Consider the following 15,438-nt stretch of genomic DNA (forward strand, 5'->3'; position numbering starts at 1 on the left):
TGTCTGGCAATAAATATATCATACGCATGGAATATAGCTAGGGGGTGGGTGACGGGGGGCTAATGCATGTATAGGAATTCTGCAGAATGCCTCCACGCATTTGCAAGGGGGGGAAACCACAAAAACGTGAAGGGACCACAGAGCCATCATATGCATGGAAGTGGCGGCTGGAGTGCCCTTTAAAATTATAAAATAAAACACATATAGGAAGGAATTACGATTACTGATCAGTCCCTAACTTTAAGTAACGCACTTGGAACCATAACGTCCCCCATGCCTTTGCACCTAGGATACGATTCATCAGTAAATCCGTCACTGGGGGCATCCATTGGGCTACCTTATTTCCTCTGCTAAGGATCCGTTAGACAGCAGAGTGTCTCGGCCACGCGGAACACGGTGTTCTGCCAGGACAGAGGTAAATTCGGAGTCCACGTCCAAGTCCTTCAGGATTAAGCTATAGCCGAAAACCCGTGCTGTAGGTGGGAGTTTACTACCAGATGTATCATTAGTGTCATGTTCTGTGTTTGCGCACAATTTATTGACAAGCCCTTCCTGGCTCTTTAAACATTTCCAGGCTCCAACGCTAAGAACCTCATCCAAAGCTTGTTTAAAACAAGAGGCCCAACTGCTACAAATCAACTTACAAAACAGGGCTCTCCATCCTGTAAACACCTCTCAATTCTCTCCAGCCCTCCTCCATAAATAGGAGCAAAGTGAAAACAGCTCCACAGTCACTTCAACCCATGAAATATGGCTCCATTAAAGCCCTGTCATTTTCCCCTGGCAGTTTTCCCAGTTTAACCAATTCGTCGACGCCACGGAGGAACTTTTCGAACGACGAGTACATTTTCAGTCCAGTAACATATCTCGGACAGCGAGAAGCTCGTAGGTGGAAGTATGTGGCAGATTTCTGTAGAAAAGTTGATTAATTACTCTACATGATACTTTATGTCAATCTTAGTGATCATCTGCTGCCCTCTAGTGTTCAAAAAAAGGCACTTATTGCCTTTAAAGCCCAGAGACATGTGCAGGGGGGATTTCAGTACCGCTAACACTTTTAGAATAATTTTGTATGAGTTCTCGGTCTGTTATCTGCTAGACGAACACCCTGACTCATTATTGCGCTGCCAGTGGTAATCAACAGAATGGCTCAGGCTTAACCACCCAGTTTGACACTCTGACTGATGAAAGTCTATGGAGGAAGGGACTTCATTAGCATTGCCATAAAGCATCAGCTCAGTGTGGTGTTTGAGCCGGGAAAGTCACCCAAAAATATCACATGACTGACAAAAAAATGGCACCTCCAGGTCTGCAGATAAAGGGAGTTTTATTTGAACAAAACAAGGTAAAAACCAGGTTTTCTTTAATGGTTAGGCTCTATACATGACTATTTATTGCCCAATGAAAATCATTTGTTTTTCCATGGGACTTCCCTTTTAAAAAAAAGTAATAAGCAACCCAATATATAAAAACACTGGTGGTGAAATTCACCCCCCCATCTGTTAGGCTACAAATCTGTATGACATTCAGAAAGCTCGTCCTGAGTGTGATACAGAACTATAGGCTGAACATATGAGGGACAAAGCGATTGTTACAGAAATTCGTCACTTTCATAAATCCTGCATTATAAAGTCTATAATGGTCCGTCTTAACGTCCTGTCCTCTGCATGGTTATTCGCGCCTATTAGGTTACTACTCCCCTTTCAAGTGACCTTCGTAAGGTGAGGAAAAGCGAAGGGACTGAAAGATGCTAGTTTTCCCCAAAATGTTTAAAAAAAGTAGTCCGTTACTTTAAATGACCCCAGAAGTTCCTCTTTCGGCAGAAGAAGTGGGTACTAATTAGATACTTATACTGATACTGGTTTAACCTGGAGTCTCTGGGTGAAGAGTTAATTCCTCGGGACTATCTTTAATATCGGTGTAGTGGAGTGGTGATTGGCCACACCCACTCTCCACTCAGGTCTCGCCCACTGCTGCCTATCCTTTGTCCCTTTAAAGACTAAATAGGACTGGTCCAACCCACGCATGTGGCTAGCACCACCCTCTTACCACAACCACACCCCCAGGAGTAGAGGTGCTCCGACCTGATGACAGTAGAGCGGTGTGATGGCATTAAAGGGAAACCCTGGATACCCCCCCCCAGACGGGATATCGTGGCAAGGGTTCATTACGTACAAATACCAAAGATAGACTTTTTTGGGGGGAGGAAAAAGTGTTAACGCATTTGTAATCTCTCACCACTAAAAAGCCTTATCCCCGGAGGCACCTCAACAGAGTCCACTTTCTGGACATTTCATATTGCGAGTCCCAATGTGATTGATGGAAGGTAAACATCTGCCATCCTCCTCACTTAGCTCACTGCATTAGGAGAGTCTGATGACAAGAAAACCTTCCCTCTAAAAGCATTTTAAACATAATTCCATTTTTCCCCTCTTTTTATCTCACCCAAAGTGTATCTAATAGTTCCTAAGCTAAAAGCCTCACTGATTAAGCTAGTATATTGCCATGGGTCTGTTTATCTCCGGGGCGAGATAAGATTATGTTATCCACTGAAGAAACAATTATTGTATCATTGTAGGTGAGTTAATTAAAATGTATTCTCTTTACATTACAGGCATGTGCTATACACAGAGCTGTCCCTGCAACTAAAGAAGACCATGTCCATGCACGTCCAAACAGCACGCTAAGGGTTGCGTGTAAAGGTAAAAACTCCTGGGTGGAAATATACATATGAATAATTAACAGGGGAGGAAAAAAAAGTAAATTTAAAGAGATTATGTCAACAAAATGTTCCGGTTTATTTTTTTTTTAGCCTTAAAGGGACGATACACCAGCGTGCAGCCAAGTCGCTACGCAAATGGCACGGAGCAGCGGATATTCTTTGGATCACCTGCCCTCATTTATAATGAAATCCCCTAGGGTGGAATGGAATCTTTTACCTAGTTACCTAGTTTTATCTTACTTGCCAATCAGGCCTCAGATAGAAACATGGAACCTGCCGGCAGATCGGCCCCCGTCTAGTCGCCAGGTTTTTCCCCGCTGCAAAGACTCAAACCTTAATCAATCAGTCGTTGGTCTCGTCTTAGATTCAGGAGCCGTATGTCTATCCCATGCATGTTTAATACCCTCACTGTATTACCCTCTACCACTTATCTAGGTTTTTACTAAGTGCCAAAGCAATATGAACCCAGATGGTGTTGCTCAAAGATTTTAAGCCCCACATGAAGGACGGCGGGGGGCGCCCTCTTCACCCTCCTGCTACCGGGAAGTGTATGGGGCAATCAAGTGTAGGAAATGTTCCTAATGTCTCCAGGACCCCCTCCCTGGATACACTGTATATTCTATGCCTGTTTGCTCAGGTGGAAGGCTCTGCCAGCACATTACCGGGGTGCCGGCTCCCTCCCTGCCCGCTGTATTTAGAACAGGGAGGGGTGAGAGATCTCCTAAGGTAATGTAAACAGTGACTGCTGCTGGCATAGAATTAAAAGAGAGAGATATATACGGAGGGTGCGGAAACGCCTTGCCCAAATACAAGTGACTTGGGTGTATCCAGAGTCAAATGGGCATTAACCCTTAAACTGCAGCCTCACTAACATGGCCCGAGTACATTGGTAGCTACCATTACTGGGGGCAGATTGCATGATGGGAAGCACTTTAATTTACAGTAAGAATACGTTTTATAGTTTTCAGGGTATTAAAGGAGAAGTTGAATTAACTTGTGTGTCCATTGGCTGTTTATAACATTCATAATGGCTTTTACAGTGTTCTATCTACAAGCATCAATGGGGGCTATCCAAAAGTCTAGCTACCCTTATATATTAACTATACAAGCATTACAATTTACTATTAAAATGTTATTGATTTATATGGGGCCATCATATTACGCAGTGCTTTAAAAAAACATGGCTGTTACATTTTAAGGCTATATTATGCCTGTGAGTGCCAGGCCTGGCCCTTTGGAACCCAAATGGTTAAATTAACAAACAAGGCTTTGAAATGGATCAATAAGAGATTCCATTTAAAGCAAATTACTAACACACCTGCATTCTAAAAAGAGTTTGGCCGTTTGTTAACCTCTGCAGTGCCAGATGGGTGTGGAAGCCAATGCAATGTGTTTGTTACACACCCAGCGGGTACAGAAAGGGGCTGTGAGGTCATCATAAAAGAGCAACTATTAATAGTGTTGCTATTTTACTTTATTAGAATGGAATACAGGAATGGAGCTTCCACAACAGGGTTATCCTTCATTAGCTATTAGAACTCCATTAAAACCCAGGTCTAAAAGAAAGGGTGCAGGTCTAATACCGCAGTACCTTGTCGGTGCCCCCTAGTGGCAGCTTTCTGCATCTTGGGAAGGATTGTACCCCAAATAGGAGCACTTTCTACATTTTCACCCTGAATGTCTTTAGGAATTTCAAGCTGTCTTAGCAGCAGGTAATAAGTTTGCTTTAGAAAGCAGCTTTACAGTTCCTTTAAGTTAAAAAGTTTTTTTTTTTTAATTGACCTTTTTAGGTGAATTCACCTGAACATCAAAATTACTGGGGCACCCTGGTGGCAGCTTTCTGCACTGTACCCCGAATTGGAGCATTTTCTACTTCCTTCTTCCAATATTTTCAACTATTAGGTTTTTCCCCTTTGAATAATATTCTACTTGAAAGCAGGTTATTTAACACAACCAGCCAGCTTTATAGCTTGTTTACTTACATTTCGCTTTCCATTTCATTGATTTGGTATCCTATAGCTGCTGACATTTAGAAATATTCCCAGAGACCCCTTACAGTGCAGCGTCGAGATGCTGCTGTGCATTTCCCGGTCTATGACGAATCTTCCAGGACTGATTAGGTTAGAAGAAAACGCAGCATACAAAATCGGGTCACAGACGAGGAAATCATGGGATGCAGCTGATAAACTTAACAGAAGGTTGAACTTTAAGGCTGTATGGCAAAATAGCTCTGTGTTCGAAAAGCATTAAATAACGCAATTTCTCACTTTGGAAAATGGAAAGTTGTCTAAAAGTTTGTGCTTCAGGAGCCTCTTATTTCCTTTTATATAAACGTCCTATTCCTAAAGAATATGTAATAATTTGTCCCAAAAATTCTCATAAATAACAGCTTTATAATTTATTTCTGCCTATCCTCTGCTATTCGATAGGTTAGTTCCTGTGACCTCAAAGCCTCTTGGAGATCGAAACGCAGCACTAACCGTGCCGCACATGATGCAGGGTGCAACACAACTGTATACATTTCTATGCCAAATATTGTTGCAAAAGTAGCAAAATGCATGTTTATTTGCAACAACATTCTGGCTACATGTATGATGCGTTTGCTATCAACTCAGGCAGGTACGCTACTTAGTGTCCAAAGCCTGGTTAGGAAATACGACACACGCAGAACTGCTCTTCCCTTTCCAACATACTTAAACCTACTTAGCACACTTTGCTACACACCCCACTGATAATCAAAATATGCCTTATACAAAACCACAAAAATAAATAGTTCCCCCAACAGTAATGATTTACGATGGGATTATTTTGTACCCATATCACTCCTACAAACCGTTAAGACACCTTCCTTTTTTTTTTTTTTTTTTTTTAACTCCAGAAAGAAAGGAATTCCCTAAAATTTGCATCTCCAAAAAACATTGTTTGTTAGTCAGATGACTGTACAATATTATATATATATATATATATATATATATATATATACACACACACGCTATATAGCACCATCATATTCTGTAGCACTGTACAATATTATATATATATATACATACAAACCAAACAAAAACAGATGTTTCTCTCGTCAGTGAACAGACTCGTTCAGATATTTTGATTATACCTCGTCTTTCTAACAGAAATGTCAAATGGGGCACCATCGCTTCTACTAGCGGCTGATCTTCTCTTAAACTTACCAGCTGCTCTCTTGGGACACCCTTCTCATTAATCACGGGAGAAACACTCTAAAAATGAAGAAAGAGTAGATATTAGTGGTCAGTGGTCCCCGCCGAGATCATGAGCATCATTACAGCTTCATAAGCGAACGCAGTGCAGAGTCACTGCTCTGGGAAGTATTGGGACATTCAGACACAACATGCTTAGAGAATCGGCCATTTCCTAAAAAGCAAAGTAGACGCTTTTACTCCATTCATCCCTTTAGATAAATATAAATCAGTGCTTAGCATTCAGTGCCAGCAGTTAATCATTGGGAGCCATAGCTATCTGGGTCCTGAGATCTACACGGTACCATCAGCTGATGTGAGAGTTTATTCACTAAAGCGTATGTTGTTAGGTAACTTCGTAGGAGACGTGTCACATGTCACCATACATTATGAAGGGACAAATATGATTTTTTTGTCATAGAAAAAGGCTGAGCTGGTCCTATATATCTCAATGACTGATTTATGCATCATTCAGGACTAGGCAAGCTTTTCTTGCTGTGCTCCAGGTGTCCTGAAATCTCCCACTTTAGGGGTTTCCATTAGCCCTGAAATCTGGCATTTTAGCAGCCTCTGAAGGCCATCAACTGCAATAAGAGATGCCTGACATCACACGTAGTCTGCCGCACACAGAAAATAATTAAAAAGGTCGTCTGGCTATCAGAATGTTGCCGGTAACAGCTTGATCTACACAACCGTCCAAATCATTTATGGGATTTTATTAATGATTAAAGTACATTTATTGAGACGTACAGACACGCTGCGGGTTAAGATATTCTTTCATAAAGCTTGAGAAGTTGTATTGTCAGCAACCAATAAATGATCCAATCTCCAGGAACCTTTCACAGGTTGCCATGGTGACAGGATCACCTTTAACCGGTTACTTTTCATAGATAGCCCCTGCTAGTGGTTTTCTCATGCAAAGTTTGAAAAGTGGTCTGATCACCATAGCGACCAATTAAGCCAGAACATTCCACAAGTTATTAATGTGACCACTTATAAGACTCTGTACCAGAATCTCATTTAATACAGTCATTGTTGCGCACCCCGACTGACGGGACTTTTGGGTTTGTTTAGTGTGTTTTATCACCATGTGGGTGTTTGGTTAGATCTGACAGTTGAACGTTAATCCAGAGAATGACGGCGAGCTCACGTGCGTTAAAATAGTTTATTAATAAACAGTATGGTGCGGATATTCGTACGGTGCTGTTTTTAAATTATGGATAAGTTATGGTGACGAAGCATGAGGTGATAAAACCAGTACCTCAGAGGAACCCGGGTCCCAAAACGTGGGCATTTGGCTTTCCTGACAGATAATGGCAGCCTTGACTGGTATTTCGATTTATGGGCTCAGAAAGAAACCCCCTTCATGTATAGTTTATTAACTAAAATGATACAAATGAGCCAATATCAGAAAAGAAATTTCAACGCATTAAAAAGGAGGGTAGAGGCAACATGGCAGGAGGTGAGGGAGCAAAGGTCAGGGGTAAAAGAGCAAGATGGCTGCAGGCCAAGGGTCAGGATGGACTATGTGAGGTAAAGTGACCAGGCCAGAGCACGCGTGAACCCAGAGCTACAGTAAGGGGTCAAAGGTTAGAGGTGAGGCAGGCAGTGTATGGGGTAAAGCTCCTCCACTGAGGGATAACAGGTGCATGGAGCCCGCCATACGTGCCGAGCCTTCCGTGAGAGCTTCTGCCAGGTAACCCGGCCGCCAAGTAACTCGGCTACCAATGCCAAACCCACGACGGGTCACCCTTCCCGCCCTGGCACCGAGACCCGCGCCTTACCTGAGCAGGAGGCTCAACCTGATCCGAGGAGGCCATCTTCTCAGACCTCACTAGTCAAACTTCGAGAGCACAGCCTCTGCACGCCAAGGGGCAGCAAGACCAGAGCAGCGGAGTGCAGAGTGTTACTTCACTGGGATGAATGTACTTTACATTTACCAGAGGTTTCTGTCCCGGTACTCACGGTGTGTAATATCTGCCCTGGAAACACCTTTTCCATACTGTTTAAGAATCATTCATCTGCTGCAGAACCTCTTAGTATCCACACTTGTCCATCCACCCCTATAATAAACAGTGTTATCACTCAAAATCCCATAAAAAATAACTTTTGGGGGCTTCAGGGTATTTATCCTAAAATACCGGTATTTGTGAGGGCGAACGCCAAAGTCAAATGGTATCACTTCGCAAATCTAAATATTTCAAAGAGTCTGTTTAAAATTATGGCAATAATACATTATTGCAGCTTTTGCATTTTAGTTTCGAGGTATAAATGCGCAGGATCGTTATCCAGATTTCTGCTGCCAAAGCACCGCAGCTAGAAAGATCAGCAACGGAGGAGTTAAGTGCAGCGAGGACTACATGTCCCAGCATGCAGTGCGGCTCAGGATTGCGGAAGTGAGTGGATGGGAGCGTCAAGCACGTGATCACATCTTTGGCTGCTGTCAGGGCTTAGTGTTCCAGGATCATGGCAACTTATACCAAGGCGTGTGTGGTCGGTGTGAAGGGGAGCAAGGAGAGGCATGGGGTGGCAGCTGCATCTCTACAGGAGCTCCTGGAGAAAGGTGAGTGTAGGGAGTAACAGAGAGGGGCAGTATGTGTACCAAGGAGAAAAGTTGGATTGTGTTACCTGATGACGTGTAGCTGACCTAATACGCCACTGGGCAGTGAAAGAATTAGCGGTTTAATATGTTATGTTATTCATTTTGATATGACATTTAGTCAATTTATTAGTAAATAAGAGACTTAGATGTAATTTAAGGATGTTCTACAGTACTGAGAGGGAGGTTGATAATTGAAACAGTCTCCCAGCAGAAGTGGTAGAGGGTAATACAGTGAGGGTATTGAACATGCATGGGATAGACATACGGCTCCTGAATCTAAGATGAGGCCAACGACTGATAATTGGTAAAGAGCCTTTGCAGCAGATTCCGTTAATAAATACTCTTCTAACCTTTCCAGAAAATAAAATCTTTCTTGCCAGTTTCCTCATACCGGGTAATGCGGTGCTGTAGGGTTCATGGTCAATGTGGGTGTTGGTGACGTGGGACACCCTAAACTCATCCGTCACTGACCCAACTATTTCTTTTACCATTGTTGCCTTTCTTTAGCTTGTAAGATTCTTGGCTTGGATTCCACAAAGACACCCATCACCCTTGTCCTGGAGGAAGATGGCACCATTGTTGAGGATGAGGATTACTTTCTCTGTTTACCCCCCAACACTAAGTTTGTCCTCTTGACTGATAACAAAAAGTGGGCATCGACTGTAGTAGGTATGTGATCGTCGGTGGTTCTAGCTCCAAATGTCAGGGACATTAAACTGTCCCTTAAGAATGTTTGAACCCTCTAATCAGTAGCTCATCAGTGTCGGCTTTAATTTTAGCACATCTTCTATTTTCTTCATGGCTGATCCTTTAAGATACTTTAGTTTTATGCCTCCGGTCCCAAAGGTTGCATCTTTTACTAACGTTTTGGTAAATCTTGCCCTGTTTTTGTTTGTATTCCTTTTCTCTTTAGATGGGGGCACCGCCTGGTTGGCGCAGGAGTCAATTGATGGAGAAGACGTCACGGACCTGCATGCTTCAGACGTTCCCAAATGGAAAACGCTGTCTTTTCAGTTAAAAGAAAACTTGTCCAACATCATTCTGATGTCAGAGTCCGACCTTCAGGTAATTTTTTATGAGGACGTAAAATATTTGATACTTGAGCTGCTTCTCCTTCTGTTGTTCTAAACAGCCAACAAAAACATTTTTTTTTATGCCTTTTAGCACAAAACAAAGTGTAAAATGACATGCTTTCAACGGACCCTCCTTCACATTCTATTCTCTTATTAAACTTTACTCAGACTTCTAACTATCCAGATACTGAATGCCTAAATGATAATGTCTTAAGATCGCTTCTAGAATGTTTAGGTATTTTTAGGTATTCTGTTTTGCACAAATCCCTAACCCATCCTCTGAGAAAATAAACAGGATGGAAAATCATAAACTAAAGAAAAGCGACGTTCCGCCTGCCTGTCTTACAGACGCTGATCGAAGTTCCTGCCGAGGAGCTCGCCGGGGAGGTGGCGGTCACTTTGGAGAAGGTTCAAGCTCTCCAGGAGACCCTACAGAGCGTGTTGGACAGAAGAGAGGAGGAACGTCAGTCTGCGCAACTTCTAAAGCTGTTTCTGGAGGCCACGAAGAAAGAAGAAATTCAAGGCATTAATTCAACAGGTAAGTAAGAGAAATAAACAGTGAAGGGGAAGACTGTATATCCTGGGCTTACTGTTGTGACCCCTAAATACAGAAATTATCAATAAACTCCAACCATTTGCCAACCTTAGGAGTTAATGCGAAGGGGTAGTCATCTTCTAGTCCAGTACCCTGCTGCATGTATACCTTAAGCCTGACTCACTGTTCTCCCAGTAACATCCTAATTTCTTATACATAATGTTTCTGTGTTATTATCATTTTTTTAAAGATCCTCCGAACCTTGACCAAGTAGACTCTGGAAATAATCAAGAAGTCTTCAGCTGTAATTCTCTGCTCTCCGGCCGGATAATAAGGACGTTAAAGGAAAAGCAGATGCCGCAACTTAGTTTATCAAACAGTGAGCTAGAGGTGGGTCTGATGTGCTTTCTAATAATCGCAGTTACATTAACAAGAAAAAAAAATACAAACTCAATGTATTAAGGACACCGGACAGCCAGGGGTTAACAGATAAGGAAATAAATACATGGTTAAATCAGGAGGTGATTTTTTTTTTCCCTAAATCCTGCAGGCTGTTGCGAGCGAGGATGCGAGCGCCTTGTCCGTGACATTAAACTGGAACGCGCAGAAGGCTGCAGAGCTGCAGAATGACTGCCTGCTGGAACTGCGGCGACGCAACGAACAAGTGCAGTGTCTGAACGCGCTAACAAGCGTGTCGCAGAAAAAGAAAAACCTGCCCTAAAGGCTTCGGGGAAAAAGAGATTGTCAAAGGAGTGTCGGTGTATTCAGATACTGAGCTCTACGCACACAGGTGCAGCCCGGAGCGGCCCCGCACACGCGTGACGCATGTGAGACTTTACTGGTTAAACCGCATGTCTGAGCCAAAAGCAGGCAGTGATACAGACAAAGGCTTTTTACTGTCTGCGACAGCATTCAGGGCCGGTGGGTGCGATTCTCAGGGTCTTCTGTGCTGTTTCATTTTCTTGTCTGTGTTGTAAGTGTTAGGGTTGTTGCTTTTATATATATATATATTTAATTTTTTTGTAAGGAGTACTTTAAAGCGCAGGTAACCCGCAAACTCTTAACGTTAAGTAATTCCTGCTATATATATGTGTCATACATACACACATACATACACACATACATACACACATACATACACACATACATACATACATACATACAGCAAACTGAACTCTCCAGCCCCTCACAGGCATGCGGAATACACAGCCCTGATTTCTTTTCTGTGCATTACAGGTTTGAGTTACAGGTTACAGTAGCAATGCTTAGTAGGGGGGGGGGGCCTTTAACCTAAAAAATGTGACAAGGATTTGCTGCCTCTTTAATTTTTTTTGTTTTGATTTTACTAGTTTTACAGAAATTATAAAAATTTTTGTAGCATTATTTTTTTTTGTCTAAATCCTCTGACATTTCACCTTTTCTTGCCACGTTTGGTTTTCGTCCTCATGGTGCTGGAAACATGTTTTCTCTGATTTTTCTTAAAGAATTGGGTAATACAGGCTCTGTTTCCGCGAAGATCGTATAAGTTGTTTACGGGTTCGGAAGGCTTGTTTTTATTACAGCATCAGCTCAGTTATAAAATTTTATCCGCAGAACTCTGACCTTCAAACCACATATTTTACAAACTCGGCTCTGCGATGGTAGAGCTCAGCAGGAAGCCGCCTGACGTGGAATAAAATGCGTCGGGCAAAATAATAATACATCCCAGATCAGCCTTCCTGATCCATCTGTGAAATTAAAGCACTTTAAAAACTGTGTTTTTGTCAAATTGGACGTTTAAGAAACTTTAACTTTTGTTTTAATAGACAGTTCAAGGTCTTTCTTTTGAATTACTTTTCATAGTTGTTTCCGGTTCTGGAACGCGTTTTACTTTTGGTGATTATAGGCTGTGTGGCCTGTGAATGTTTCTTTGTAATAAATAGATACAGTTTCTAAACAGAAGCGTTGGATGTATGGAGTCGGCACTCACTCTGCGAATAAAACAGCCTCCACTCTTCGCTATTCTGTTCTGGCGATCCAGAGCCCAGCGGCGTTGGCTTTACCCCACTCCAGCCGAAGCTTGGCATTGTGCACAGTGATCTCCAGCTGCCCACCCATTTCACGAAGATCCCGACACATATTAAGTACGTGGCATTACTTCATTAGCTGCTGTACATTTAGGATAGCTCTATGTTAAAATTCCCTCGCTAATATAGATGCTTCTGCTTCCTGGAGCTCAGAGGTCTCTTCTTCGGTTAAAAAAAATAATGGAAAGGGGCAAAATTGACCAATGATTATCCGTACGAAAGGTCTGGGTTTTAACAAGTTAAGGAGTTTTATGTTTAGTAGAACCGATGGTTCTAAGCCGGCTGTAATAATCTAGAACAAGGCTTTTAACCCCGCGAGCTCAGGTGATAACGCGCTGGCCCCCGCTGTGGTTTTCACAGGCTGTAGCGGGGTATTTGTAAAGCAGCTCGGATGACGGTGCCAGCATTGACCGAGAGACTTACGTTCATCGATCATAAAACTGATTTATAACTTTAATGAAAAGTCTTGCAAATTGCTTCGGCCAGCAAACGATTAAGGGCCGATGCCACTCCTTTAAAGTGTTTAGGTTACCGGCAGCCAATAGAAATAGGAACTTCCTGCCAGGGGCTCAGGAAGTGCTCGACTGAGACAAGTGTGCAAGTAAATGACTTCCCCTGTACGGCTCCAACACCAATAACATATATATATATATTCTGTTATCATACCAGTGACGTGCAAGCTTTACAAGTGTTTGTACACATAGAACATAGAACCTGCCGGCAGATCGGCCCCATTCGGCCCCCGCCTAGTCGCCTGTTTCTCCTGCTGTAAACCTTAATCAGTCGTTGGTCTCGTCTTAGATTCAGGAGCCGTATGTCTATCCCATGCATGTTTAATCCCCTCGCTGTATTACCCTCTACCACTTCTACTGGGAGGCTGTTCCACTTATCTATCAACCTCTCCATAATGTAGTCATCACGGTCCACGATGAGATTGGTACCCTCTTCAGGAAAGTTCTCTCAGCATTTTGGTGGCACAAACATATCTTTTGATAAATTCTACCTGATAAAGAACACGCGGCTCCCAGGCAGTGCTTTAAACGCATAATCACTTTATTAGAGTTTTTGAAATGAATAAAAAATACTAAGTGAATCGGGGCGATCTTTATAGATCATCAGTGAGACGCGATAACAAGAACGATTCCCGAGACGGAGCCCGAGGAGCGGTAACACGCTCCAAATAACACGGGAAATAAAAGCCCTCGCGTAAGCACAATGTATTGAAATGTATCATATTATTAACCCTTTAAATACAGGCATGGATTGGAGACATGCTATGTAACCCAGACACTGCGTATATTATAAAGGGTGTGTCCGTGGAAACCCAGAAGGGGCATTTCTATTCCTCCCCAGACTCCCAAGACTTTTGTTTTTGGCTCGAGTGGAAGATTTGGGGGAGAAATTACAATAAATCATTTGATTTTATCTAAAGGCTAATAAATTATTGGGATCAGGGAACCCCTCGCAGGAGTTCGGTGGAAACGTCCTCTCACCCGACTCCTAATCGCAGAAAAATGGGGGGCAAGAACTCAAACATGGAGCAAAAGCTACAGCAGCACACAATGGGTTAACCGGGTTTAGCCTGGGACTGTAACTTAACCCTTTGAATAACATCAAAAATGCATCTACTATAAGTGTAAAGGGGGTATATGGGTTAACACCTTTGGTGCCAGAGGGGGTGCACAAAGCATGGGGGTTTCCCGCGCCGTGTGCCATTACCCCTGTAATAGTTTGAGTGACGGTGCGTTCGAAGGGTTAAAGATAACGCTCTGGGGATCACGCGGGGTCATTCAGCAAGTGGAAAAGGTCTTCCAGAAGAAGTTTCTGCAGGCGGCGGACCGCTCTCTGACGGGCGGTTGGTGGAACGTGGACCTCGGAGGCCTGGACTGTAATTCTGGCTCGTCGTGGTGGGAGTTGGGCACAGTATCCTCAGCCGACGTCCAGTCGAACGCGGCGGAAAGAGCCGCCAGAAACGCGTTGTTCCTGAACTCCGACAAATCCTGCGAACACATAATTTCAAAAATACTTACGTGGTATGATGACATGCATTGTGTCAGAGTGTTGCCGTCCTGCCCCTCTGGATGAATCCGCTTACCTCAGAATCCAAGTAAAACGTGGGCAAGCAGGGAAAGTATTGAGCCACCTCAGGGGCCACATCCATTACTCTTTTACCCCGCCGCGGACCCCCTGAGAATATTCGCGTTCAGTCATAAGTTTCTGCATTTCTCGTTAAAACTCTACATTCGCTTTAATAAGCGGAAAAATCTCTTCGATTCATTACAACGGCTTTTGGTAAAATAACATAATTCACCGGTAACAGGGGAGGAATAACTAATCAAACATCTAATTATCACGATCTCCCCGTGACACCGGCGGCCGCTTCACTCGGGACTCTAACCTTTTACTCATCACTCTGAGAGGAACTGGAAGAAAAACGGCGGATTCTGACAGATAATGAACTGCCGGCCTCCGCCGCGCCGCTTCCACTCACCATTTTAATGCAATAAACCCGATTTAATGGCTCCTTTTATGGACTGTTTCCTGGAACTTTCTCAAAAAAAAAAATACTGGGAAAAAAAAAGAAACTGTAAATGAATCTTTGGAAACAGAAGCCTTTAAAACGGCGGAGATTCGATGACCTCGGCCCGGCGGGAAACTCCATCTTTCTCCGATAACTTTATTTAGCCATTGATTTTCTTTCAGTTCACCTCAGAGTCTGCAGCATTAAGTCACTGATCCGCCGGCAGCCATGTTGTACGCAGGCCCTGCGCAGGCACGGGACGGCGGGGCAGATCTGTGCCCGTTGACCTCACAGGCTGGTTAAGTGACCTCATGATACATACGGTATTTATCATGTGATCTCCCGGACCAGATCTGTCTTTTGCGGTTAAAGGAGGAATGTCGCCGTATTGCAGATTGCAAGCTCTTCAGAACAGGCTGCTGGAGCTTCGAACATCTCACTGAGCTCTGTTTGTTCCACATTTCAGAGGCTAAAATGGCATTTTCTGTGATCCAATTTTTAGTGATAACCATAGAAACAGAACCTGCCGGCAGATCGGCCCCCATCCGGCCCCCGTCTAGTCGCCCGTTTCTCCTGCTGTAAAGACGCAAACCTTAATCAGTCGTTGGTCTCGTCTTAGATTCAGGAGCCGTATGTCTATCCCATGCATGTTTAATACCCTCACTATATTACCCTCTACCACTTCTGCTGGGAGGCTGCTCCGT

General features: G+C 43.3%; 2 protein-coding genes across 2 annotated transcripts in view; one reads left to right on the forward strand and one right to left on the reverse strand.

Moving 5' to 3' along the window:
* The window catches only part of PEX14 (peroxisomal biogenesis factor 14), a 41,170-nt gene extending 33,388 nt beyond the window's left edge, over nt 1-7,782 (reverse strand). The window contains exons 1-2 of the mRNA XM_053452006.1: nt 7,722-7,782; nt 5,911-5,958 (exon numbers count right to left, since the gene is read on the reverse strand). Of these exons, the coding sequence (XP_053307981.1) occupies nt 5,911-5,958; nt 7,722-7,757 (84 nt within the window). The 5' untranslated portion in view covers nt 7,758-7,782. The remainder of the gene's footprint in view (nt 1-5,910; nt 5,959-7,721) is intronic.
* A 573-nt stretch (nt 7,783-8,355) lies between these two features.
* DFFA (DNA fragmentation factor subunit alpha) lies at nt 8,356-11,013 on the forward strand. Its single transcript, XM_053452008.1, has 6 exons — nt 8,356-8,500; nt 9,047-9,208; nt 9,453-9,604; nt 9,961-10,135; nt 10,398-10,537; nt 10,698-11,013. Exons 1-6 carry the CDS (start codon nt 8,404-8,406, stop codon nt 10,866-10,868), a joined length of 897 nt encoding a protein of 298 aa, XP_053307983.1. The 5' UTR covers nt 8,356-8,403; the 3' UTR covers nt 10,869-11,013.
* Nucleotides 11,014-15,438: the final 4,425 nt, after the last annotated feature.

Source organism: Spea bombifrons, chromosome 12 (genome assembly GCF_027358695.1).
Source record: "Spea bombifrons isolate aSpeBom1 chromosome 12, aSpeBom1.2.pri, whole genome shotgun sequence".
Classification (NCBI taxonomy): domain Eukaryota; kingdom Metazoa; phylum Chordata; class Amphibia; order Anura; family Pelobatidae; genus Spea; species Spea bombifrons.